This window comes from Bos javanicus, chromosome 22 (genome assembly GCF_032452875.1).
Source record: "Bos javanicus breed banteng chromosome 22, ARS-OSU_banteng_1.0, whole genome shotgun sequence".
Classification (NCBI taxonomy): domain Eukaryota; kingdom Metazoa; phylum Chordata; class Mammalia; order Artiodactyla; family Bovidae; genus Bos; species Bos javanicus.
In genome coordinates this window covers 50,202,242-50,229,096 of record NC_083889.1, presented here as the reverse complement: position 1 = coordinate 50,229,096, position 26,855 = coordinate 50,202,242, and the positions used below count along the sequence as shown (strand labels likewise).

Sequence of the window (26,855 nt, the reverse complement as noted above, 5' to 3'; positions counted from 1 at the left end):
GGTCCTGGCACTGTAGAGTGGGAGGGCTCAGATTATAGGGGCCCATGGGGCTGGGCAGGGATGTAGGGATTATAGCCGGTTGTATCCCTGGGGCTAGATATTTGAAATTCCCCCCAACCCTAGATCTCTGTGTCTGAAGGTGCCCACTTGAGCCTTGCCTCCCTTCCCCCTGTTGCCCCCCAAATGCCCCCTAGCCCAGCAGGACGGGTAAGGGCACTGTCAAGGCCATGCCCCCAGCCAGGGTATAAATAACCCCTGGCGGGCTGTCCCAGCCTGGGGGGGCTCCGCTGGCAGCCCCACTTCCTCTCTGGCCACTTCCTGGCCCTGGGGGTGAGGGAGTGTTTACTTTCCTGTTGTCACGATGGCTGGGTGGCCAGGCGGGGGACTCCGAGTGGCCCAACAACAGGTGCAGGACAGGTGCCCAGGCTGCCCTGCCCAGGACTTCAGAGGCACCGCCAACAAGGCCGAAGCCAGGCAGGGATCGGCCCTTTGATCCCTTGGCGTCCCTGCGTCCCAGCGGTGGGCCAAGGTCATCACCTGTATTCTCTTGTTGCCGTAGTCAGGGCTGGGCAGGGCACGGCCTCGGACGTGGCCTCCGGGTCTGCTGTGGGAGTCCCCTGGCTCCTAGCCCGCCTCACACGCCCATCTCAGCACATCCTGAAGCTCCCATTCAGAGCTGCTCTCAGGCTCAGCCTCTCCAGCCCCCTTCCCAGCTCTCCAGAGCACAGCGGGGGGTCAGGGTCAGCCAGGCCAGTCAGAGACAACTGCCCCGAGTAGAAGGCAGCCTGGGCTAATGGGAGAGAGCCTCCTGCTGGTTCCACCTTGAGGAGGACCTCAGATCCCAGCTGTTCTCCCTCTCCAGGTCTCTCCCTCGATTGCCCCACCTGTGAAATGGGTCACCAGCTGTGGGGCAGGGAGATTGCACATGTTTGATCTCCCTTGGGTGCCTCATGTGGCGTAGGACCGATATGTACAGGTGTGTATACCTGGGCTGGGTGCATACATGCATACTGTTGGTTCTGTGTGCCGCCATCTGAAGTCTCCTGTGCTGGTGAATATCCATCACCCTGGTTACAATCAACTCCTCTCTGGTGGAGCTGAAAATAGCTGGGGGTGGGTGGAGGAGGGGCCTGCCACAGGGACCCCTCGGAACTCCCTCTCCCAGAGGAGGAAGGTTCCCAAGTTTCCTGGAATCCTCTGTCATTGGCGTGTCACTAGCTAAGTTCCCTCCTGTCTTTCATCCTCAGAAAGGAGGGCTTTCCCCCAGCAGCCTGTGGGTCAGCGGGCCACATGGAAGGGAAACTGATGAGTCAGATGGACACTGCTCCCAGCCCCTGGGGGTGCTGTAGCTCTAGAGGGCAGGCCTCTTTCCTGGGAAGGACTTCCTGGCTAGTTCCAGGAAGTGGCCTGAGGGTTCCACCATCAGCAACCCCATGGGGTCTGGGGGAAGCCCAAGATATCTTGGGCAGTTTGCTTCCAGCAAGGCTTTCCGGTGTCCTGGCTAACCTGCTTCTGACACGGTGGGGACCTTGTGTGTGCCCGCTTTGCCCCCTGCCTTGTTGGCAGCTGGGGTGAGGACTGGGTGCCCTGGCTCTGTGCCAGCGTCTTCGGGCTTCCCTTGATGCACCTGCCCCCACCCCCACCCCCCTGCTCATTAACCCTTTTAGGCCCCTGTGGGAAGCTGGCCCCACCCTGAGCGTGGGAGCATTAACCCCCACCTGAGCAGAGTCTTTGATGCCATCACGCGCCCTGGCCTGCGCCCACTGCGCTTTCATTGGGACCTGGAGACTGGCTGGGCTGCTGATGAATCAGGGCCCCAGCTTTGGGTGTGGCCCCTTCCCTGGCTTGCCCACCCGTCGTCCCATTTTCTCCTCCGAGAATGTCAGGAACTCAAGAGGTTACCAAGAAGGCTCTGCAGGGGAAGCAGAGGGCTAAGAGGACTGTGGGGCGGGGTTACCGCCTCTGTCGAGGGGATGCTGGCTGGCCTCCAGGTGCCCACTGCTGCCCTACGCTCCGCCCACAGAGCTTAAGGCCACAGGCACCGCCCACTTCTTCAACTTCCTTCTCAACACAAGCGACTACCGAATCCTGTTCAAGGACGAGGACCACGACCGCATGTATGTGGGCAGCAAGGACTACGTGTTATCCCTGGACCTGCATGACATCAACCGCGAGCCCCTCATTGTAAGGGCCAGGCCAGATGTGGGGCGGGGGGGTGTTGGGGGACGTGAGCCCCCAGGGTGCGGGGCCCCTGCCGGCAGGCCCTCTGATCCCCCTCTCTGGCAGATCCACTGGGCAGCCACCCCACAGCGCATTGAAGAGTGCGTGCTCTCAGGCAAGGATGGCAACGTGAGTGCAGTGGGGTCCACGGGTAGGCTGGGGTGGGGAGGGCAGGGGGCACGGGGACCCCAGGAAGGCATGGGGCCTGGCAGGCATCTGGGGCATCTCCTTGGCTTTCCCTCCGGCCCCAGGGTGAGTGCGGGAACTTCGTCAGGCTCATCCAGCCCTGGAACCGAACACACCTGTACGTGTGTGGCACCGGAGCCTACAACCCCGTGTGTGCCTATGTAAACCGTGGCCGCCGCGCGGAGGTAAGCCCCGCCCCGCCCCGGCCTGATGCCGCCCCCACTAGGAGCTGCCTTCCAGGGTTCTGACGGGAGCACGGGCCTGAGCCCCAGCCCTGCCACCTCCTGGCCCTGTGGCCGTGGGTGAGTGACTTCTTCCACCTCTCAGAGCCTCCGTTTCCGCACCTGAAAACGGGACTTATAGCTGCCTTTCTCACGGGTCGGTGTGAGGAGGCGGCAGTGAGCTGATGCTCTCAGAGCACTTAGCACTGTACCTGGCGTGTAGTAAGCACTCACTCCATACCCGGCAGCAGTTCTCTTGGCTTTGCCTGTGGACGGTGCCCCCTGCAGCCAACCTAGAGGGCCTGGCGGGGGCCTCAGCATTAGGAGGCTGGACGCCTGGGTCAGCTTCTGCCGCACGGCCTGGGGGAGAGCTGCCCCTTCCTCAGCTCTGCCCGCCCACCTGCCCGCTTCTACCCCACTCCATTTCCATGTGGGCATGCGTGTGAGCTGGTGTGACCTTGTAGAGTGTGTGTGAGAGCGACTGGACTGAAGGGGCATGGGTGTGTGCAGGCGTGCCCCAGCTGTGTGGACATGTCCTCACGGCGATGAGCCATGTGTGAGCTCAGGGGGCCCAGGTGCGCCTGTGTGTGTCCCTGGCATGTGTGGTGTGAGAGGCTGGCAGCCCAAGCCCGCTCCCCCAGCCCCTGCCACCCCTGGCTCTAACCCATGTTCCTCGTCTTCTCAGGCCACTCCCTGGACCCAGATGCAGGTGGTCAGAGGCCGAGGCAGCAGAGCCACCGATGGCGCCCTCTACCCGACGCCCACAGCCCCACGCCAGGTGGGCCTCATCCCTCAAGGCCCTTGCCAGCCAGTACTGCCTCAGCACCGAACTCACCCCGGGCCTGACCTTCCAGCCAGGAACCCGCACCCCAGGCCAGCCTCCCCAGGGTTTTCTGTCTACCTGTGTGCCCCCTCCCACCCCTTTCCCTGCAGTGCCCTCAGGCTCTGAAGGCATTCCCAGTTGGACTCGTGTCAGCCTCAGTGTGACGAGAAATCATGAAGTCACCAGTTGGGGAAAACAGGAGCCCTGGGGACAGCCATCCCTCCACCCTCAGAACACGTGTGTAGACATGTGTGAGCACATACCAACATACGCGTGGGCACGCGTAGGGCACTCTCCAGCCCACACCTTACTCAGCACCCAGTGCGGGAATATGGCGCGTATGTTCAGCCTGACGTAGCTCTCAGGGGTTCGTGCCCCAGGCCTCCCTGGTCGTGCATTAATGCAGGTGTCCTGCATACCCCCATGCCCGGGGTGAAAGGGGCAGAACTGTGTTTCTACTAGGCTTGACCTGGGACAAGGCTGGGCTGGGGGGCACTGGAGGGAGGGGGCACTGGGGGCCGGGGCTGGGGGGGGCCGGGGCTGGGCAGGGGCGGGCAGGGGGGCAGAGGCTGCCGGTGAGTGACAGAGCAAGTGGTCACTTGAGCTGGTGTGTCTGTGGCAGGGAGTGCTGAAAGGTGGGACCGCTCAGACTGTGTGTGTGCGCTCCCAGGGTGTGAACAATGGGTTCCGTGTGTTGGCTGTGGCGCGTGCCGAGCTTTGTGTGCAGCCCCGTGTGTGTGCAGAGTGGAACTGGAAGCAGGCCTGTGTGCACCTTCCCATCACCATCCCTGCCCCCTGCTGCGCCTTCTTCCTGCCTCTTGCCTGTCTCTTCTCCCTCCCTTAACCTCGTGAGCTTATCCTGGTCCCAGTGCCTCTACCAGCCTGCCTCCTAGCATCTGCAGGGATGGGCTGAGAGGTCTGGGGGGCTTTGTGAATTCCACGTGGTCCAGGCTAGACCCCTCAACTCCCAGCTCCCCACAGAGATGTGTGGGGCTGGGGGCTCTGCTGAGGGGCAGGGAAAAGGCCCTGCTCTATTAGTTTGTCCCAAGGACCACAGGTAGGGCGCAAAACCCAGCAGCACAATAACCTCAGAGCCCTCGGGCCTGGCAGGACCTGACGGCAAAGGGCAGGACCCCAGGCCCTTGGCCAGTCCCCCTGCCCTGGTCAGGTCGGCAGCCCTTCTGTGGCCTGAGACTGGCAGCCACAGCTCAGAGAGGTGTGCCTCTGTGGCCCACTGGGGGGCCCTGGGCAGAGTCTTCCTGAACCAGTTGGCATGGAGGGGCTGAAGCCCCCATAAGCCCACCTCATGCCCCTCTCATGGTCCCCAAACCAGAGTCCTCTGAGACCTGTGATGTCCAGGTCTTATCTGAGACCTGGACCAGGAAGCAACTTCTTGGGAACCCACAGCATGGCCGTGCCCTGGGACACCTGGCCAGATGGAGTTAAAACCCAGTGAGATCTGGGAAGGGAAGCAGGGTGGCTTCAGGGTTCCCCTGGGGGCTCACTGTCACCCTGGGAGCCTGGTGGACCTCACCTTCCCTGGCTGTGGGACAGCCTGGACGACGCTGCGCCCCTCTCTGCCCTGCAGGATTACGTCTTCTACCTGGAGCCTGAGAAGCTCGAGTCAGGGAAGGGCAAGTGTCCCTACGACCCCAAGCTGGACACAGCCTCAGCCCTCATCAGTGAGTGCCCTCACCCCACCCCAGTTCTGTGGCCAAAAGGTGTGACCTCTGCCTCTGGAGCAGGGAGCATGGCTCCAGCACTTATCCCAGGGAAGAGACTGTGAGATTGCCGTGTCTGAAACCCGTCCCCCGCAGTGTGGCCTCTCTTGGAAAGGGGAAGGGTACAGACCAGACCCCAGTAGCTGAGGGGCAGAGACGAGGTGGCATGAGCCTCCATCCAGCCCCTTGGATGGGGGGTGGGGTGGGGATAGGCTCAGGGGGCCAGATTCTACCCTGAAATCCACATTGGGGTCCATGCGAAGATCAGAGCCCTCCAGACTGCAGCCTCCCTGGGAAAAGACAAGCGGGGTCTGCACTGAGGCCTGTATGAGGGCTGGTCCCAGAGTGTGCCTTAGATTGTCTGGGAGACCAGGAGAGGCCCACAAGGCAGCACCAATGGAGGGTGTTGGCCCAGAGACTGACTGGGAGAGTTGGTTTCTGGTCTGGCCAGGTGTCTGGGGGAGTTGGGAGAAGGTTCTCTGAGAAGGAGTCCTGCCTGGGGCCTCAGGAGCAGCTGCAGCCCCCTACCCCCAGGTCGGGCAAGCCCCGTGCTGACCCAGGTCCCTGCACTCAGCCTGTTTTCCGGCTGCCCAGCAAGTCTGCCTCTCAGCAGCTGCTGGGCAGTGTGCCACCTCCAAGCCTGGGAAAGGCAGTGGGTGGGCTTTATCTTCCCCCATCTTGGGAAGAAGGTCTCCTAGCTGGATGGCAGGATCCAGACCAGGGAGTCCGATGGGGGAAGACCAGACCTGCTGGGAGGACCTTAGAGGAGCACCCTTGGAATGGTGTGCTGGAGCCAGCGCACTTCAGATTTTCTGTTAAATGTTCAGGTATTTTGTGGGCCAGCTATTAAACACAGATATTATTAAAAAGTCAATTATATAAGCTTACAGTTAAATTACTGTAAAGACAAAGGTAAAGATACTCCAAACTCATTACTTCCTAATTATTTTACTACGTTTTATTATTATCTATACTCTTGAGATTATTTACATCTTCTGTGAATATCCGTGAGAAATACTATCCACTGGTTTGAGCAGCTCTTCCCCACTCTGCTCGGTGATTCAGGGTAATGGCTTGAAATCAGCCATAGTGGGAGCATTTACACCATAGATATTGGCTTTGGCTGCTTATCAGAGTCAACTGCGACCAATCCCAGTCTTCCCAGAACCAGTCGTCAAAACAGTCCCCAGCGCCCCACTGGTGGTACAACTGCCTGGGAGAACCTGAGTGGGGGAGACGGGCCCCTGCCCCGGAGGTCACCTGAGCTGTGCACTGTCCCCCTGACTCACTGGCCCACCTGCAGATGAGGAGCTCTATGCAGGCGTGTACATCGACTTCATGGGCACGGACGCAGCCATCTTCCGCACCCTTGGCAAGCAGACGGCCATGCGCACGGATCAGTACAACTCTCGGTGGCTCAATGGTGAGAACAGCCTGCAACAGCTCCAGCGGGCAGCATGTCTGGGGTGCTGCACGGAGACCCTAAGGCAACACTCATGGAAAATCTGGGGGCCCTTGACTGGCTAGGGCAAGGGTGGTTTCTTATCCCGGGTTAAGGGAAGAGTTGGGGGTGTTCCTGTACCTGACCTGGGCAAGAAACCTTGTCTGAGGAGGGCCCTGCCTGCTGACTCCTACCCGCCTGCAGACCCTTCTTTCATCCACGCCGAGCTCATCCCTGACAGTGCCGAGCGCAACGACGACAAGCTCTACTTCTTCTTCCGTGAGCGGTCCATAGAGGCGCCGCAGAGCCCTGCCGTGTACGCCCGCATTGGGCGGATCTGCCTGGTACGAAGCCCCTTTGCTGCCCCCTGCCCAGGCCCAGTCCTGGCTCTTGTCAGCCCGGCTTTGGCGGGGTCTTGGGGGTGAGCGAGCTGATCTGACTCAGCTCCTGCCCACCCCCACCAGAATGATGACGGCGGCCACTGCTGCCTGGTCAACAAGTGGAGCACATTCCTGAAGGCAAGGCTGGTCTGCTCTGTGCCAGGCGAGGATGGCATCGAGACCCACTTCGACGAGCTCCGTGAGCACTTGGGCGGGGCCAGTGGCCACTGCAGGGGAGGGCGGCCAGATGGGTAGTCAGGAAAGCTTGGTGTGCCCCCTCCCTGGAGTGGGCAGGGCTCTGGGGCTCCTGGCCAGGGTACGCTCCCAGCCCCCTCTCTTTCTATCCCCAGAGGATGTGTTTGTCCAGCAGACCCAGGATGTGAGGAACCCAGTCATCTACGCTGTCTTCACCTCCTCGGGGTGAGGCTAAGGCCAGGGCCAGCAGTAGCAGTGGGTGGCAGTTTGAGGGGCTATGACTTGTGGAGGACCCCATCCTGGTGGGGAGCTGTGGGCGAAAGCAGGCTGGGGAGGGGCCCTGGGCCAAGGGTCTGCCCCACCCACAGCAGCAGCCTGCCCTGCCCGCAGCTCTGTGTTCCGAGGCTCTGCCGTGTGTGTCTACTCCATGGCTGACATCCGCATGGTCTTCAATGGGCCCTTTGCCCACAAGGAGGGCCCCAACTACCAGTGGATGCCCTTCTCAGGAAAGATGCCCTACCCACGGCCCGGCACGGTGAGTACCACACTCAGCCTGCCTTTCCCCTTCCTCTCTTTCTACGAGACCTCTGCTGGGTCAGGCCCTTTGCAGACGTGGGCCCCACCATTGTGACACTCATAGCCAAGTGGCGGGCGGGGGGGAAGGGTGGACCACACACGTATAAACTCCCTATTCACCCGCTATAAAGTTGAAGTTAAAAAGAAAACTCCACCGTTTACAAACAGTGTCAGGCTGTGAAAGAAGCCAGCTAGGATCCTGAAACAGAGACGGTGGCTGGGTGTGGCAGGGTGCACCCTCTGGGGGCAGGGGCAGGGGTTGTTGGGGAGCTAAAAATTGTGGGGGAAGTCTTGAAGACAGGCTGGAGGTGGGGGGGTGGGCAGGAGCCCCTGCAGGGAGGCGACCCACCTGATCTTGGTGTGATGGGGCCACCGCAGGAGTGGAAGCAGGAACACATCATGATCCGATCACATGGCTAGGCTGGGGCAGGAACTCCCGCTGAGCAGGGGGTGGAGTCGGGGGCAGGGGTCTGGAAGAGCAGTCTGAGGAAGCAGACAAGTGGGTGGGGATGAGGACCTGGAAAGGCCATGGTCAGCTCTGCCAGATGGCTGCCACAAGGTCATGGCACGTGAGCTGGGGAGATGGCCATGGGACCTGGCCAGGTGAGACCTTGGGACCTCAGCTGGAGCAGGACCTGCAGAGAGGTTGGGTGGAGGGCAGAAGCCCAGATGGGGGGCAGCTCTGAGAAGCGGAGCAGGGGAAGACAGCAGGTAGGCACAGACAGGGGAGACCTCTTCTGGAGCGAATGGGCCCGGCAGGCCCTGGGTGGGCTGGGCCTGACGCTCATCACCTGCCTGCAGTGCCCTGGCGGAACCTTCACGCCGTCCATGAAGTCCACCAAAGACTACCCTGATGAAGTCATCAACTTCATGCGCAGCCACCCGCTCATGTACCAGGCCATCTACCCTCTGCAGCGGCGGCCCCTGGTGGTCCGCACAGGCGCGCCCTACCGTCTCACCACTGTGGCCGTGGACCAGGTGGACGCAGCCGACGGGCGCTATGAGGTGCTTTTCCTGGGCACAGGTACCCACTGCTGCTCCCAGCCCCTCCCGTGCTGGGCCCGCTGGGTGGAGGGTGCTGACCCACAGGGCTGGGCCCTGACCTCCTAGGGGGTTGCTACAAGGTTGTCCCTGTCACCCCTGCCACCTCCTTCATCCTATGGAGCCCTCTATTACCAGGATAACTGAGAATGGGGGTGGGGAAACCCCATTCCCATCCTCATCCCTGGTGGCCGGGAGAATGGGAACCCAGGGTGCCTGGGGACCCATGTTTGGGCAGGAAGAGGGAAGACAGAGGCAGGCACTTCCAGGACACCCGGGTCCAAGCACACACATGCTCTCGTGTGCACATGCAGACCACATTCACCGCTGTCCCAGTAGTTGTCAACCCAGGGGAACGCATCCTGCATCCTGTTCTCAGCTTCCCAAACGAGGGTCTGGGGGCAGAGGGGCAGACTCTAGCTGTGGCACCCTCCTTATGCAGGGCCAGCCCCCTTAGACCTCTTCCCCTCATCTGGGGGCTGCTCTTCCACCTTGGCATAGAGCACGCCCACTCCACTGCCCCTGGGGGGTCTGGGCCCTGGTGGGGGAAGGGGCTGAGGCTGGTGCCCCTTTCCCAGCACCCTCAGCCCCGCTGAGGCCCTGCCCGGCCCGTTCCAGACCGCGGGACAGTGCAGAAGGTCATCGTGCTGCCTAAGGACGACCAGGAGATGGAGGAGCTCATGCTAGAGGAGGTCGAGGTCTTCAAGGTGGGTGTGACACCACCCGGGCCTGTCCCACTCACCACAGCTGCCCTTGGTGCCACCTCCTAACCTCAGACTTCCAGGTCAGGACAGGAAGGGGGGTCGCTAGGGTTGCACGCTAACGCCTGTTTTCTTCTAGGACCCAGCACCTGTTAAGACCATGACCATCTCTTCCAAGAGGGTGAGTTTAGGCGAGGTGGGCTGGGAGTGGGCATGGAGCCCACCTCCCCTTGGGGTCAAGCCCGTGGTAAAGAGAGATGGGGGATATTGAGGCACCGAACAGGAAGGGGAGGAGCCCAGCTCAGCTGGCTCCTAAGGAAAGCTGGCTGCCAAGAGGGAACTGACAAGCCCCTACCCCTGCCCACAGCAACAACTGTACGTGGCCTCAGCCGTGGGCGTCACACAGCTGAGCCTGCACCGCTGTCAGGCATATGGGGCCGCCTGTGCCGACTGCTGCCTCGCCCGGGACCCCTACTGCGCCTGGGATGGCCAAGCCTGTTCCCGCTACACAGCGTCCTCTAAGAGGTGCAGACCCTGAGAGCTTGGGAATTCTGACTAAAAGGCTCTGTCCTGGGGGTCTAGAGATGGATGTGATATATCCCTGGGGGGTCTCTGTGGGTGAGGCATTCTAGTAGCCTGGAGTTTTGGGGTTCTAGAGACCTGGTGGTGGGGAGTCGGGGGGACAAGCTTTCTTGAGAATACTTCTTTAGGAGTTGTCTTCATCCAGGCGGAGCCGCCGGCAGGATGTCCGGCACGGGAACCCCATCCGGCAGTGCCGTGGGTTCAATTCCAACGGTGAGTGTGCTGTGTCTCATTACCACCACGCGGCCCGCAGAGCCGATCACAGGGCCCGCACTGCACAGACCCTCCCATGGTCCGTGGAGGTGAGGGGTTTTGGAAAAGGGATGTCCCTGGCCACCCCCTCCAGGAGTGGATGCCTGAGGGCACAGCCCTGCCTGTGTGTGTGGGGGTGTGTGTGGCTGTGTGTGCCCCCCGCCAGCCCACAGTCTGCCCAGAGGCGGTGCTGCTCTCACGTGGCACCCTCTTGCTCTGCAGCCAATAAGAACGCCGTGGAGTCTGTGCAGTACGGTGTGGCAGGGAGCACAGCCTTCCTTGAGTGCCAGCCCCGCTCGCCCCAGGCTACCGTGAAGTGGCTGTTCCAGCGAGATCCCAGTGACCGGCGCCGCGAGGTGACTTCCTGTGCCCCATGGTCCTTGCCGTGGATGGGGCATCCCTCATACAGTAGAAATTCCACGTGGGTGAAGCGTGGTATAGGAACCAAGAATGGGGCAGCCCTCATTCTAAGAAAGTCCTTCCAAGCACCCTTCCCTGTGTGGAAATCATTTGGGTGAATCCAGTTATATGGAAACTCTGTGGGGTTTCCATAGTACATGGAAACTATTTGTAGGCATGCCTTTTCATGTGAGAGTTCCATATGTGTACTTGATTGGCGGTGTACCTCACTGTATGGAACTGTCACGTGGATGAGTTCCAGCATCTGGAAATTCTATCGGGTAGCCCTCCTATTATGGAAATAGCTTCTAGGCAGTCCCTTCTTAAACAAATTCTAGGAGGGTGCCCCAACATCCGTTTATTCTCATTAAATAGAAATTGTATGTATGCTCTAGAATTCCCTCATTGTACAGACTCCCTTTATGGTCATTCGTCCGGAAATGGCAGTGACATATGCCATTCAGATGTCATATGGACACTTCCTGTGGGTTTTTCTTGCTCCATGGAAATTCCAGATGGGTGTCCCTCCATGGGGTGGCCATAAAGGTGGTCTGATCTGGTGGGGACAGCAGGGTGGTCCTGCAGTCCCTGAGTTCCACCCCCTGCCCCTGCAGGTCCACGCGGACGACCGCTTCCTGCGCACTGAACAGGGCTTGCTGCTCCGCGCCCTGCAGTCTGGTGATAGCGGCCTCTACTCCTGTACAGCCACCGAGAACAACTTCAAGCACATCATCACACGGGTGCAGCTGCATGTCCTGGGCCAGGAAGACATCCGTACGGCCCTCTTCCCACCGCCAGCTGCAAGCATTCCACCGCCAGCTGCGAGCATTCCACCGCCCCCGGGCACCGGCCCCCCAAAGCCCCGTTACCAAGAGCTGGCCCAGCTGCTGGCCCAGCCAGAAGTGGGCCTCATCCACCAGTACTGCCAGGGCTACTGGCGCCACGTGCCCCCCAGTCCCAGGGAGGCCCCAGGGGCACCCAGGCCTCCTAAACCCCAGGACCAGAAAAAACCTCGGAACCGCCGCCACCACCCACCGGACACATGAGGCCTGCTGTCTGAGCCCTGCAATGGGCCAGCCTCTAGCCCTTGTTCCTTTTAATATAAAAGATATATATATATATATATATATAAAATATCTATATTCTATATACACCCTGCCCCTGCAAAGACAGTATTTATTGGTGGGTTGTAAATAACCTGCCTCAACGGCAGCATCGTCCAGAACTTAGACCCAAGCTGGTCAGAGACAGCAGAAAACGGAGCCCACCTAACCAGGCGCAGCCAGTTGGCCGGGTCAGGCCAGGACCACAGTCCCCAGGCTCACCTGGGGGTCTACCTGCTCGACAGCCACCGGCGGGATCGACAGGACACGGGGAGCGAGCAGGCTCTACCTGGATAGAGCACGGACTGTACACACACCTTTGCCAGTGTGTTCCATCAGCCTGTGCTGTTGGCATGCACGTGGAGGCGAGGACTGCTTTGGAGACTGGGGGTGGGGGGCGGGGGCTCAGATGCACTCAGAGAAGGGAAGAAGGGGGTGGCACAGGATGCCAGCGCCTGCCTGGGAGAGGGGCACTCAGTCAAGGCCAGCCCTTTCCTGGGTATTTATTCTCTATTTATTGGGGATAGAAGAAGAGGAGCCCTGCCTGGGTGGGGCAGCCCCTCCAGCCCCTCCTTCCCACCCTGCCTGGCCTCTCTACCTCCTCTTCGCTTTTTCTGTGCCACTGTGACTCGGGGGCTGGGAGAACAGCAGAGGGGCCAGGCTCAGGTAGCACTGAGGGGAGAAAGGGCCATGGCAGAGGCCTGGGGCCTGCAGGGGCTCCCCAGGGCTCCCTTCTGCCCACCACTTCAGATGATGGGTGTAAATAGCTCTGGGGGGCAGTTGGGTAGTGGGGTGGGAGCTCCTGGCAGCCTTCTGCTGCCCGGCTGCACCTGCCCTTGGGTTCCATCTTGCTAATAAACACTGGCTCTGGGACTGGACTTTGGTGTTCTCCTTGGCGCAGGAGGGAGGGTGGGAGTTCAGCCCACACCCAGATTCTGTCCTCCACTAATGTAGCTTGACCACCGGTTCCCCCACGGTCTCCTTTGGAAGTTCAGCTTTCAGTCATTCATTCAGCCGTTTGATCGTTTGCTCACACTGCTTTCTCACCTGGCTTTGTGTTTTGCCAGGAACTCAGGACTCAGAATTGGCAAGACAGAGCCACAGCCTTCACAGCACAGCTGCCCCTGGCCCGAGAATCAACAAAATTCCCATTCTTCCTGTCTCCTTCCAGCCAGCTCTTAGCAGAGGGCCCAGCACAAGCAAATGTCCAGAGGCAGGGAAGACCAGGATAAGTGGGGATCTGCTGGAGAGGAGGAAGTGGGGCTGGGGGCCCTGGGCCAAAGTTAATGAGTCAAGCCTTGATGTGCATGCATGTTCAGTCATGTCCGACTCTCTTTGCGACCCTATGGGCTATAGCCCGCCAGGCTCCTCTGTCTATGGGATTTTTCAGGCAAGAATACTGGAGTGGGTTGCCATTTCCTTCTCCAGGGGATCTTCCTGAGCCAGGGATTGAACCCGTATCTCCTGCATTGGCAAGTGGATTCTTTACCACTGAGCCACCTGGGAAGCCAGTAGCTAGGGAGGCTCAGGGATCCAGCAGGGCTCAGGGCCATACCTGGCAGGCAAGGGGAGCTGGGGGGGACAAGGAGGCAGTGGAATAGTCCCACTTTAAGCAAAGCCAATATGTAGAAAGCAGGTTTTTGTTGGTTTCACACACCTGGGCCCCTGTACCACCCCAACCCCCTGGGCAGTGTACAGGCTGCAGAGACTCCCAGGGCCCACTTGCAGCATGGTGGTGGGGTAGAAGACAAATGGAACCTAAAAGTTGAAGGTGGCACAGATAATCTATTGCTCCTGAATGGATCTCCCCTCACCCAGCAGGGCAGATGTTGAAGCCACCAGCTCCCAGCTCCCAGAACCAGTGTCTACTTCCTACATGTTTAGGGTCAGTGTGTGTTGTGTGTGTGTGTGAATTTTTTAATTCAAGTATAGTTGATTTATAATGTGTTAATTTCTGCTGAACAGCAAAGTGCTTCAGTTATACATATATTTATACATTCTTTTAAAATATTCTTTGCTGTTATGGTTTATCAAAAAGTATTGAGTTTAGTTCCCCGTGGTATACAGTAGGACCTTACTGTTTATGCATCCTATATGTAATAGTTTGCATCTGCTAATCCCAAACTGCCACTCCATCCCTCCCCCACACCACTCCCCTTAGCAACCACAGTCTGTTCTCTGTCTGTGAGTCTGTTTCTGTTTTGTAAAAGTTCACTTGCGTCATATTTTAGATTCCACATATAAGTGGTGTCATACGGTACTTGCCTTTCTCTTTCTGACTTGCTTCATTTCGTGTTATAAGCTCTAGTTCCATCTGTGCTGCTGCAAATGGCATTATTTCATTTATTTTGGTGGCTGAGTAGTATTCCAGTGTGTTTTTGTGCCACGTCTTCTGTATCCATTCATCCGTTGATGGATGTCTAGGTTGCGTCTTGGCCATTGTGAACAGTGCTGCTATGAATATATGGGTGCATGTATCTTTTTCAATTACAGTTTTCTACAGATGTATGCCTGGGAGTGGGATTGCTGGATCATATGGCAACTCTGTTTTTAGTTTTTTGAGGAACCTCCATACTGTTCTCCCTAGTGGCTCTACCAACTTGCCTGCCCCCCAACAGTGTAGGAGGGTTACCTTTTCTTCACACTCTGTCCAGCATTCATTATTTGTAGACTTCTTAATGATGGCCATTCTGACGAGTGTGAAGTGGTACCTCATTGTAGTTTTAATTCGCATTTCTGTAGTAATTAACAATGTTGAGCATTATTTTATATGTATGTCAGCCATCTGTATGTCTTCTTTGGAGAAATGTCTAGTTCTTCTGCCCATGTTTTGATTGGATTATTTGTTTTTTTGTTGTTGAGTTGCATCAGCTTTTTGCATATTTTGGAAATTAAGACCTTGTCAGTCATCATTTGCAAATATTTTCTCCCATTCCTTAGGTTCTCTTTTCATTTTGTTTATGGTTTCCTTTGAGGTGCAAAAGCTTTTAAGTTTGATTAGGTCCCATTTGTTCATTTTTGCTTTTATTTCTATTGCCTTGGGAGACTGACCTGAGAAAATACTGGTACGATTTATGTCAGACTGTTTTGCATACATTCCCTTCTAGGTGTTTGATGATGTCCTGTCTTACATTTAAGTGTTTAAGCGACTTTGAGTTTATTTTTGTGTGTGGTGTGAGAGTGTTCTAACTTCATTGATTTACATGTGCCTGTTCAGCTTGCCCAACACTAGGGACAGTCTCAATGCCCAGAATATGGGGCCCTGGCAGCCTTGCGTCTGCAAGAGTTGAGTGCTAAGGCAGCAAGTTTTCTGGGGAGTCCAGCCAGGAGGGGGCTGAGAGCCCAGGATCTGAGTCTTCTCATGGGAGGTGGCAAAACTCCAGAGGCTGCAACTCAACACTACATGCTCAGCTGAACCACTTCCACTTAGGAGCACACCCTGTCCCATCCGAACCCCACACAGACATCTAACCCCTAAGCTGAGGCAGGCATGCCCTGGAGATATCCCTGACAGGTCCCAGAGCACCCACAGGGGACAGAAGAGGAGTGGGGCTCATCCGCTCCTCCCCTGGGAATGCCAGACCTGCGCTGGGACTCTGTTCCCATCTGATAACAGGCCTGCAAGATATTCCCTGGAAGAGCCTGGCCACCTCTGCAGGTCACACTGCTGACCTCAAGTTTATGGGTACACGCATGTGCAAGTGTGCACACATACAGGCAGACACGTGCATAAATGTACGTGCACACAGGCAAATCCACACACATGCATTTCACCTGTGCATGCATTATACATTCACACACATGCAACATTAACCCACATAAGCACAGCAAAGTGCACATATAAACATACACATGAGAAGTGCACAAAAGCATCCATGCACACACACGTGGTACACAAACAAGCAAGCATAGACATACACTTGCACTCACGAAAGCACAGGCACATGTTTACATGCAAGTATACACAGACAAACGTATGTCATTGTCTTGCTTGACACCAGTACAGGATACATGCACACCCACCCAAGTCTGTTGGAATCATGGAGGCAGGTAGAGGCCTCACCCAGGTTGGATCCAGCCCTTGGTACAGGGCAAATGCAATGTCCACCTTTCCTTCTTGACTCCCTATTAAGCATGGAACCCTGGCCTAGAGTCACCGGCCCTTCTCAACCACCTCCTGCCATGTGATCCTCTGAGCCTCCACTTCCTCATCTGTGCAGTGATGTGGTGCATCCGCCAGGCTGGTGTGAGCTCAGCAAGGAGCAGTGCTGAGCCCAGTACTAGACAGTGGGCAGGTGCTCCTTGCAGGCTTATCCTTCTCCTCCCTGCTCCCAGGCCCTCCCCTCATTACCCCCACCCCCAGAACTGAGGCCCTCTCTTCCCCTTTTTGAGCCTGAACCCCCCAGAACTTGTACCCCTGCTTTGGAGCAGGAGCTGGACTAGGACTCCAGGGTCTCTCCCAGAGGGTTTGGGGAGCGGCAAAGAGTGGGGTGCAGAGTCAGCAGGTGAGGGATTGGGGCCATGCCAGCCTGATTAGGAGGGCTGGGGGCTGAGCTGGATTCACCTGTCCTTGTCTCTGATTGGCTCTTAGATACCAACAACCCCCAAATCCTACTAAGTAGCCCCACCAGGCCCTGCCCAGATCTGTAGACAGCCATTGGATTCCCAGTTCTGGGGTCAGAAGGGTGTCCAGGGAGTCCAGAGGCTAGCCTGAGCCTGGCTCTGGGGAACCCCTCCATCCGGAAGAACCAACTCACGGCCCTCCTCCTTCACCTCCTGCCAGGACCATGGGGGCTGGGGCCAGCGCTGAGGAGAAGCACTCAAGGGAGCTGGAAAAGAAGCTGAAAGAAGATGCTGAGAAAGATGCTCGAACCGTGAAACTGCTGCTTCTGGGTAAGGGGGTGGGCTGAGGAGGGGCCACGTCTGCCAGTCAGAGGCCTGGGGGCAGGCAGGTGGCCCTTCTGTGAAGCAGGTGTGATTTGGGAAACAGAATGAGCCTACGGCCTAGCAACAGAGTGGAGCCCAGGCCAAGCAAGACCAGGCCTGATGGGTGACACTTTTGGCTCCCTAAGGCTAGGTATCCCACAGAAACCCTCTCTGGAGGGCTCAAACCTCAGGCAACCTCCCCTCCCAAGATGTGTGTGCCAATCACACTTTTTTTAGAGACGTGTTCAAGGCCCACATTTGCCCTGGCTATGTTCCCTCAAACCCCAGCCTTTAGCTTGATGGGCCTGCTGAGGAGGGCTCAGAAACCAGGGGCCTCGGGAGCACGACAACAAGGCTGCTCCCTTGCGAAGGAGGTCACAGTCCTCCTGAGAGTAGGTAGCTTCCAGGACCTCCCAGGTCCACACACAGTGGCCCTCAGTTTCCAGAGCTTTATTGCTGGCAGACCTGCAGGACAGGTGAAAGATGTAGAGGGCTACTAAGGCCCAGCGGAGAATAGAGAAAGCCATGTCCTTGGTCCCATGGGTAGTGAGGGGAGCTAGGACTGATCTAGTACTTCCTCCTGCCGCCACCACCGAGGGAAGGAACTGCTTTGAGAAGGCACCTCAGGCTTCTCCCAGGCTGTCCAGGGTTCAGACAGACAGGTGAATGTGTGTAGAGAGACCAAACCAGAGCACCCCAGGGAAGACAGGCTAAGCCAAAATCCCATTAACTGTGCCCGACACCCACATGAGAGCAGGCTCAGAAGGACTGTCAGCTCTGTCTTCTCCCCCAGCAAAACGTGCTAATTCCCTCTGAGCCTCTTGGGGACACTCCCTTCCATCCCAGGTGGAAAAGCAGGGGTTGACCTGGCTCAAATAATCCCATGCATGTAGTACCAGAATCGTCCACAAGGTGGAGCTCAAGGTTTCTTTATTTTTGGCCTCCGAAAAATAAGACAGCCTACAAGGTGTTGGAGGCTCCAGGACAGAGTTGAGGTTGTCCATTCGCCTCGTCAGCCCGCTTTGGTCACTCCTGACATTTAGGTTTTGCTGCCGGGGTATTAGGACCTTATTTGGGGAGTGTGGTAGGGAAACAGGTGGGATAGAGGGGACAGTGCGGTCTGCGCATCTCTGAGGCAGGGTTTCCATTCCAATCCAGGTGCCGGTGAATCCGGGAAGAGTACCATTGTTAAGCAGATGAAGTGAGTGCCCCTACCCTATCTGAGGCCCTGGGGGTGGGTGGTGCCCCTGCCCTACCTGAGGCCCTGGGGCTGGGCGTGCCCTGGAGGTCTGATCCCCGACCCGCCCAAGAGGTGCTGACCCGGCTCCCGTGGCTGTAGGATTATCCACCAGGACGGGTACTCACTGGAAGAGTGTCTTGAGTTCATTGCCATCATCTATGGCAACACGCTACAGTCCATCCTGGCCATTGTGCGCGCCATGACCACGCTCAACATCCAGTACGGAGACTCTGCGCGCCAGGTGTGTCAAGAGACTAGCTGAACAGGGCCTCTGGGGATTCGAGGCTGAGCCCCAGCCCCTGGTTACCACCAACCACTCCCCTGCCCTCAGGACGACGCCCGGAAGCTGATGCACATGGCAGACACCATCGAGGAGGGCACGATGCCCAAGGAGATGTCAGACATCATCCAGCGGCTGTGGAAGGACTCCGGTATCCAGGCCTGTTTCGACCGAGCCTCAGAGTACCAGCTCAACGACTCTGCTGGCTAGTGAGAGCACAGGCCAGGCACAGGGGTGGGGGGCAGGCGGGGCCCTGGCACACCCCTCCACCCAACCCTACCCACATCCCATATCTCCCACAGCTATCTCTCAGACCTGGAGCGCCTGGTAACCCCGGGCTACGTGCCCACTGAACAGGATGTGCTGCGCTCCCGTGTCAAGACCACGGGTATCATTGAGACGCAGTTCTCCTTCAAGGACCTCAACTTTCGGTAGGACACTGAGCCCTGACTCCTGCTCTGGAGTGGGGAGGCCTTCCCCCAAGTTCACTGCCCGAGGCCTGTTGGTCGCAGAGGTCCCAGCCCTTCTAGAGACCTGCCACTTCTCCAACACCCCACCAGCAGAGAAGTCTGGCCCCTCCGGATGCCAGGCCCATCTGGGTGCTTCCCAGCCAGCATTAGGAAGCCAGGGGATGCCTGTGGGCGTCTCCGGGAGACTTGATACACAGGTTTCCGGTCCTCATGGCCCCGCAGGATGTTCGATGTGGGCGGGCAGCGCTCAGAGCGCAAGAAGTGGATCCACTGCTTCGAGGGGGTGACCTGCATCATCTTCATCGCGGCGCTGAGCGCCTACGACATGGTGCTGGTGGAAGACGACGAAGTGGTGAGTGTCCAGCCGGGCCTGAGCGATTGAGCGGGGAGGAGGAGAGGAGAAAGAGGAGACGACGCTGTGGGCGGGCGCGGGGAGCATCTGAGAGAGGATGTTTGTCCCAGAGCCCTCTGAAGGAGGAGACGAGGCAGCCTCCTCATCAGGAGATGAAGGGAGGGTGGGCGAGTGGCAGGAGAAGGAGGAGACAGTCTTGGAGCTGTCTGAGTGGGGGCCCGGAGCCCAGAGAGCAGGCTGGGGTCGGCCAGTCAGTCGCAGCCAGGTGGAGGGGGGTGGCGACCCCTGTCCCCCGGTGCCCGACAGCCTCTGTCCTCCTCAGAACCGCATGCACGAGAGCCTGCACCTGTTCAACAGTATCTGCAACCACCGCTACTTCGCCACCACGTCCATCGTGCTCTTTCTCAACAAGAAGGACGTCTTCTCGGAGAAGATCAAAAAGGCGCACCTTAGCATCTGCTTTCCGGACTACAACGGTGAGACCCTTGGCCTGCCACCGGGCGGCGCTCCAAAGCCACTCTCTCGGCCTGAGCTCCTCCTGCCGCCGCGGGGAGGCTTCGTAGCAGGGACTGAGAGCCCCCCACCCCTCCCCTGCCAGGGCCCAACACGTATGAGGACGCCGGCAATTACATCAAGGTGCAATTCCTTGAGCTCAACATGCGACGCGACGTGAAGGAGATCTATTCCCACATGACATGCGCCACCGACACGCAGAACGTCAAGTTTGTCTTCGACGCTGTCACCGACATCATCATCAAGGAGAACCTCAAAGACTGCGGGCTCTTCTGAGGTGGCTCCCCTGCGGGCCGGGATGCTCCTCTGTCTTGCCTCTTGATCTCAGTACCCCCCGGGGGCCCCATCCCCAGCTCCCTATCCCATCTGCAGGCCCCTCCCCAGCTTTCCGGATCCACTCCACTGCCTGGCGTCTGGTCGCCGGACTTTCTGACCCTTCCGCTTCCGGGTCCCACTCTAGCTCCTCAGGCTCCACCCCTACGGCCATAGGCCCCGCCCCCGGCTCACAAGCCCCACCCACTAGCTCTCTTTTGACTCCGCCCCAGTCACTCAGCTAGGGCACTGCTTCCACGCCCATCTCCATATGACTCCATGTTACGGATGCTGACTCTGTTCCTTCTTCTCTTCACAGGTGCCTGAGCTCATGAGTCCCTGAGACCCTGCAGCCCTTGACACCTTGTAGCCCCAATGTGCATGACCCTATCAGTCCCCCAGGACTCCTGGGCTCCAGCCTGTGGCCCCACCAGCCACACACTCAAAGCCCTAAACCCTGCTAGCCTTGAGGCCCTATAACCCTCCCTCGTGGCTCCCAGGATTCCCAGGTCTCCGAGAGTCCAATGCCCCCAGCCACCCCAGCACTGCCCTTCACGGCCTGGCTGCACTGGCCTCCCAGACCTACCACAGCCAGCCCCAGCTAGAAGCAAGCAGGACTTGGGGCAGCTACAGCTCACGGTGACTCAGCAATACCTCTACTGACCAATCTCCTGCCTCTCTTCTGCCCCAGGAGGCCCATTACTCACCTGGTGAGTCTGGGTTCAGCAAACAGCCCTCCCTCCCAGAGCTTTATGAAGGGCAGGGGGCAGGCATGGAGCCCTTCTCTGAGCAAGCCTTCTGCTTACCATCAGCCCATTCTAGCCTTACCACCTCCATGTGACAGGGTCTGATGCCCATCTGCCCAGTGGCCAGTGACTGCCCTGCCCAGCAGATTCAGGAGTCCAAAGTTCAAGCCAGCTCTGGCCTGTGCAGCTTGTATGGAGACGACTTAGTGAGTCAGGGCAAGCCTGGGGGCTCCTGGTAGCAGGAAGAGACTCAAGCTGGAAACTTCCCGTACCCTAACCCCTACCCCCAGAGGCTCTGCCCACGCCGTCCTTGGACACCAGAGTCATGTCCTACTCCCCTCCAGCCCGCGGCACTCTAGATCAGCCACTCTGTCGAGGGAGGGTACTGTTGACACCAGTTGTGGCCAATGGTCACACTGTCCTGAGGGGTGGCTGGGAGCAGAGTCCGGGTCCCATCGATCAGCCCCAGGCAGAGGATGTGAGACCGGAAGGAAGCCCAGATTGTGCCCAGAGTGGTCTGCCTCAGGTGGGGTCAAAAGCAAATCCATGTGACCCCCTTGTCCCTGCCAGCAGCTTTTCTCACCCTCCCATCAGGGCCCTGGTAGGAAAAAAAAAAGTCATGCCTGAACCATTAGGGACAAAAGCCCATGTCCCCTTACCTCTGCTCCCCACTTCCTCATCAAGTACTTAGTCCTTGCTGATGCCCATGGGCTATAGCCCGTGCTGTAGTCAAGGGCAAGGAACATCCGTCTAACAAGTCCAGGGCATAATTTGCACTCCCTTCAGCTAGATACACAAACTTAGCAATAAACCTTTGCGTCAGGCCCTGGTTGTCCTTTCTTGGGGGGAAGGGGAGAGTTAATGATCATGAATCATGCGCATTTATTCAATGCCCAGTGCTGGACTGGACGTGAGTAGGGAGATGGTTCTTTCCAGAAAGAAGCGGCTGACCTGGCGTGGCAGGGGGCACTCTTGGGGGCGTGGGATCAATTTGGGTGTCCTGAGAGGGATTGAGGGGGTAAAGGGGCCATGGGAAATGTTCACAAGGACAATCTTGGATCAAGAAGGGGTTGTGAGGTGGAAGCTCATTCTGGCATGGACAGTAGGGTGTAAATGGCCCAGGAATGTGGGCTTTTGGGTCACAGGAGTTGCGTGGAGCAGGAGCAGGGAAGGAAAGGGAAGATGGGAGAAGCAGCAGCAGGAAGGCCGGACGGGTGCCACCCACCAGCCCAAGGGCCTGTGCTTCCTCCAGAAGATGATGGGTCCAGGAAGCCCTTGAAGCTAGGATATAATCACAGGGCTGAGATTAGGGTGACGCAAATGAAGCACTCACCTCAGATGTAAAGCTTAAGGTGGTGCCAAAAAAACTCAGTAATCAAGATAAATACTAATGCAGTACTTTCAAAAATCAAAATTACCTGCAAAAATCCATAATGAACAGAATATCAAAATTTTTTATCAAGACAAGATCCAAGAGAGCCTGGCGGAACCATATTAGACCCCAAAGCAAAAGGAAAAATGTCCACTCCTATCATATATGTTTTCATGTAGTTTTAAAGGTTAATTTTTTTTTTTACGGAACGTTAAAGTAGTTGAAGAAACATCAAATAAGTCGAAAGTAGGCATATTAAAATTCACAGCGTTACTTTAAGCTTGTGCACGCGTGCTAAGTTGCTTCAGTCGTGTCTGACTCTTTGCGACTCTATGGGCTATAACCCACCAGGCTCCTCTGTCCATGGGATTCTCCTGGCAAGAATGCTGGAGTGGGTTGCCATGTCCTCCTCCAGGGGATCTTCCCGACCCAGAGATCGAACCCGCGTCTCTTATGTCGCAATCCAGGGATTGAACCTGCATCTATGTCTCCTACATTGGCAGGTGGGTTCTTTACCACTAGCACCACCTGGGAAGTCCTATTTTAAGCTTAAGTATTTTATTTATACCTAAAACAGTATTTACAGTGTTATATAGAGGAGACCCGGGTTCGATCCCTGGGTTGCTATGATCCCCTGGAGAAGCACCTGGCAACCCACCAGTATTCTTGCTTGCAGAATCGCATGGACAGAGAAGCCTAGCGGGCTACAGTCCATGGGATTGCAAAGAGTTGGAAACGACTGAGCAACTATCACTTTCACATTCTTGGCTTTAATGGGAGTAAAATCATCAATACTATTTTCCAAATCTGTTTCTGGAAAAAATAATCATAAAAATTTTCATAAAAGCATGTGTATAGGGACACACATTTTTCCTGGAGGCTAGGCATGGGGGGATGAGAGGAGTGGGGCTGGGAGGCTCCATGAGGAAGAGATTTATGTCATTACTCCATAGGACCAACATCTTCAAGGAGTGGGACTCAGTGACAAGGGTCTGAATTTGTACAGTGATCAAGTGCATGTGATGCCCCCACTAAGCTGAGGCTGCAAAGGAGTGTTGAGAGGACTGAGTTTTCTGGACCTGTGGCCACTTGAGGGAGAGATCCAGGAGTCAGACAGATCCTTGGGACTGGGCAGAAGGCAGCATGCGGGCAGCGTCCTCAGTGTCCAGGTGGAAGCGGCACAGTGAGCCTGCGTGGGGCTAGAAGGGGAGAGTGAGTGTGCGCAGGCCTGAGCGTGGGGTGGAGGTGCGGGGACACCGGATAAGTTAGGGAGCCCAGGACACGTGTGGGCAGCCATTCTGGTGCTGCTCAGAGGCCTGAGGGGGAGGATGGGGCTCGGGCCAGTGTTTCAGGATCCCACTGGGTGGTTTGGGGCCTGGCTGAGCTGGGCTGCTCATCCCTGCTAAGGACTCTCTGCCCAAACAATTTACTGGAGTGAGGTGAGGCAGGGGAGGGTGATGGCGGGATTTCATGGGGAGGGGCAAGGCGGAAGACAGAAAGCTTTGAAAGGCTGGAGGAGGCAGGCTTGAGACAGAGGAAGCTGTCCGGAGAGCTGGGCTCATGGGGAAGTCTGCCTAGCCACCTTGTCTCAGAAGAAAGGTGATGAGCTACCCAGGCTTCCTTGGCAAGAGACAGAGAAGAGGCCAATACCATGGAAATGCTGGACCCCACACTCCAGGTTCTGACCCTAGGGGCTGGGATTCTGAGCTGATATTCTTGGATCCCACAGACTGGCGACTCTGCCTGGCCTCCAGCTGCCCTGTTCATGGCCATCAAGTGGAGGGAGAGGGGCAAGTCTCCCGGACGGAAGCCTCCTCAGCCCCACTTACCACACCAGTGTAAATTATACCCTCTCGAGCAGGATCAATGGATGCCCAGTGCCTGATTCACAGTCCAGGGCAGAGGATCAGAGAGCTGGTCCAGAGTCAACATGTGGCCCCACCCTCGTCTTATAGGCAAGGGGCGTTTATTATGGGCACCTCCAACCACCACCATCCCTGCTGACCTCAACGCCAAGGTGCCCCTGGGGGCCTTCACGACCTTCGACTCTGACTCTGGCGGGGCGAACCTGGCCCAGCCATGGAACAGAGATTAAACAGGCCTGGTGAACGGTTAATGCTGCTGACGTCAGGGCCTGGTCGGGTGGCCACTGGGGGCTTGGGCCCTCCCCACAGGCATGGGGGGCGCACGTGATCTGGGCTCATTAAGCCGCTTCAGTGGCCAAAGAAGCTGGGGGCCAGGTCTCGGGGGAGAGAGGGGGGCCCTCCAGGGCTGTGGGGACAGGCTCTAGCCAGAAGGTCACGAGCTCTGTGGATGAAGGCCAGGGGAGAACCAGACAGGAGGGTTTGCCTATGGGTCCGCTCTAGACTTCTACTGCCCTAACCCCCTGCTTGGGACCAAAGGGGAGCCTCCCAGACACCAAGCTGGGCAGAGTGTTGTCAGGAGCTGTAAGTGTGGGTCCTCAACCCTGGGATGTGGAGGTGAAAACCACCCTCTCCTCTAAGGCCTTGAAAGCCCCCAACGTGACTCCAGGCCAAGGGTCTCGCCCTGGCCACAGCCCTCCGCCTATCAGTGCTAATCTCATACTCATTCACAGTTCCCTGTGGCTAAGCTGTTCCTTCTGTCCACCGTGCCCTCTCTTCCCCACACTGGCAGGTGTCTTTCTTCCCCTTGGCAGAGCCAAGCCCACAGATTGCTTCTCCATCAGGCTTTTCCTGATCTGCATGCTCTAACCTGGCAGGAGCTTTCCTGCCTCAAGGACCCACACAGAGTGCTTGGAGACACTGGGGCTGCAGCTGTGTGGCGGGGTGGCAAGAGCTGCTGCAGTCGGTGTAGGAAGAAGGAGCTGGCTCTTTCTGGGGGCTCAGAGGTGATCCTTCATTTGGCTACTGAGGGACAAGCGAGAGTTTGCCAAGGATGTGGGACAGGATGGGGAACCAGGACTTCAGAGGTACAGGGAAGTGAAGGCTGGCATGTTCTTGGAACAGCAGGAAAGAGCTTGCCCAGCTGGGCAGTGGGGGAAGTGAAGAGGCCAGCTGGGAAGAGGAGCAGGTCGGGAGGGTGTCAGGGAGGCTGTCTGGGTGTGAGGCAGGTGCCTGCAGTGTGTTGGAGGAATCAGTGGATACAGATGCTAGGCTCTGAAGAGGACTGGGTTGAAGATGAAGATGGAGCCTCATGGTAAAAGAGTCTTGGGATGCTGTGTAGCCAACATGCCATGGGACGTGCTGGCAAGCTGAGAGGAGGCTGCCTAGCTGGAGGCTGAGAACACATGACTAAAGAGGGAAGAGCAAAGCAAAGGGCTGCCAGGACCCTGGAAGAAGGGTCTGAGTGATCCTGGGACCCTACGTTCTGCCTCATGTATCTGGCAGTTTCTTGGGGCTGTGTGTCAGTTTCTGGAGATGGGGGCTCGGAGGTAGGAGGCTGGGCCACAGGTTGACATAAAGCTCCCCCCCCATCTTCCACTCCAGGTGGCTGCCCCCAGCACTGCAGCTGCGTGAACGGACATTCCCTCCAGCCTCTGGGAGAAGGTGCCTGGTACCTCTCGGAGCCCCATGAAGACTGCCAGCTGTCCGGACACCTCAAGCTGGGCTGGGATATTCGGCAGGTGGCAGGAAAGGCCTCTGAGCTGTGTTTGCCCTGGCTGGGGCCCAGGCCTAGCATCAACAAACAGGCAGCTCCTCCCCCAGCCGGGCCACAACTGGCCTGGCCCAGGGACCCCACACCATGCTGCCCTGGGGCCTCTCACAGCAGCCCAGCCCAGCTGGCCCCTGCTCCCTCCAGACTGGATTGAGGACCCCAACACCCACATGCCGGTGACCTTGAAGCCAGACCTGGCTCCTCAGGAACTGCCAATAGGAGCACCCAGTCCTTGGCAGATGGCTTCTGTGAGCACCCAGGATGTGTGGAGGTTGGGGGGGTGGGGCAGAACTGAGACCCTGGTCAGCACCTCTCCTATTTGACTCTGTCCCACGGGCAGCCCTAAAGCCCCTCAGAGGGTGAGTTTTAGGGTCTCTCAGGACCAAAGTAAGCTGTGATCTGGGGATTACATCAGCCCCAGATTAAGAGGGACAGCCAGTCCCTTCCTGTTTTGCAGCCCTCAGCAGGGAGGCAGTTTAGATGGTTTGAGGTTTTCAAGGATTGCCACCATCCCAATGCCTTTCTCTTTATTCCACCCAGCCCCCTGGCCTTCCCAGCCAAAGCTGAGTCCTCTGTCCTTGATTCACAGCTTCCTTCAGGCCAGGGGAAAAGACAGCTATTTTCTTGTGACACAGAGGGAAACTGAGGTACGCTAGGGCTTGGCTGTGGTGGTGCTGTGAGCCAGTTGGAAGAGAATCCTGGAGTCCTGACTCCCAACCCAGGGCAGGGAAGAGGTGAGGCCTGTCTTCTGAGGGCATTCTCCCCAATACCAGGGAGGGGGACGGACTTGACACAGAGACATCCAGCTTGGCTAGGAACAGCAGAGGCCATGGATTAATCGGATCAGAGCCAGTGGCTGAGAAGCGAGAGACAGCTGTTCGGTGAACAGTACCCCCTCCAGCTCACTCCCCAGGTTAGGGCCTTCCCCAGTTTACTGCTGGTTACGCCTGGGGTGGGGGGGCGTGAGCCTTAACACCCACCATGCACCTCTGAGCACTAAGGCTTTGGCTAAGAAGCAGGCAAGGATGCGATTAGGAGCCCTCAGCCAGGAACACCAGGACCACCCTGAAACCCTTTCCGCCAAGGCACCAAGTCCCAGACCACAGTTCCCATGGGCAGACACAGCTGTCTCCTACTCTTCAGAAATAAGGAAGTGGGTGGGGGCAT

General features: G+C 57.6%; 2 protein-coding genes across 6 annotated transcripts in view; both read left to right on the top strand.

The window, feature by feature from the left end:
* The window catches only part of SEMA3F (semaphorin 3F), a 39,119-nt gene extending 26,400 nt beyond the window's left edge, over positions 1–12,719 (top strand). For 3 of the 5 annotated variants that reach the window (XM_061396865.1, XM_061396864.1, XM_061396863.1), the window contains 17 exons: positions 2,024–2,184; positions 2,287–2,349; positions 2,472–2,591; positions 3,313–3,405; positions 5,039–5,132; positions 6,475–6,594; positions 6,817–6,956; positions 7,077–7,191; positions 7,343–7,412; positions 7,578–7,722; positions 8,565–8,787; positions 9,423–9,511; positions 9,645–9,686; positions 9,873–10,030; positions 10,233–10,300; positions 10,562–10,695; positions 11,353–12,719. In XM_061396865.1, coding sequence (XP_061252849.1) covers positions 2,024–2,184; positions 2,287–2,349; positions 2,472–2,591; positions 3,313–3,405; positions 5,039–5,132; positions 6,475–6,594; positions 6,817–6,956; positions 7,077–7,191; positions 7,343–7,412; positions 7,578–7,722; positions 8,565–8,787; positions 9,423–9,511; positions 9,645–9,686; positions 9,873–10,030; positions 10,233–10,300; positions 10,562–10,695; positions 11,353–11,784 — 2,267 coding nt within the window. In that variant the 3' untranslated portion in view covers positions 11,785–12,719. Of the gene's footprint in view, positions 1–2,023; positions 2,185–2,286; positions 2,350–2,471; positions 2,592–2,857; positions 2,968–3,312; positions 3,406–5,038; positions 5,133–6,474; positions 6,595–6,816; positions 6,957–7,076; positions 7,192–7,342; positions 7,413–7,577; positions 7,723–8,564; positions 8,788–9,422; positions 9,512–9,644; positions 9,687–9,872; positions 10,031–10,232; positions 10,301–10,561; positions 10,696–11,352 lie in introns of those variants that run through there. The other 2 variants (XM_061396866.1, XM_061396867.1) reach the window with 2 other exon arrangements.
* Positions 12,720–12,810: 91 nt separating this feature from the next.
* On the top strand, positions 12,811–21,504 carry GNAT1 (G protein subunit alpha transducin 1). The gene is made up of 10 exons (XM_061396868.1): positions 12,811–13,726; positions 16,625–16,734; positions 17,926–17,968; positions 18,107–18,248; positions 18,339–18,496; positions 18,590–18,718; positions 18,980–19,109; positions 19,432–19,585; positions 19,708–19,899; positions 20,254–21,504. The coding sequence occupies exons 1-9, from the start codon at positions 13,668–13,670 to the stop codon at positions 19,896–19,898; spliced, it is 1,116 nt and encodes a 371-aa protein (XP_061252852.1). The 5' UTR covers positions 12,811–13,667; the 3' UTR covers position 19,899; positions 20,254–21,504.
* Positions 21,505–26,855: the final 5,351 nt, after the last annotated feature.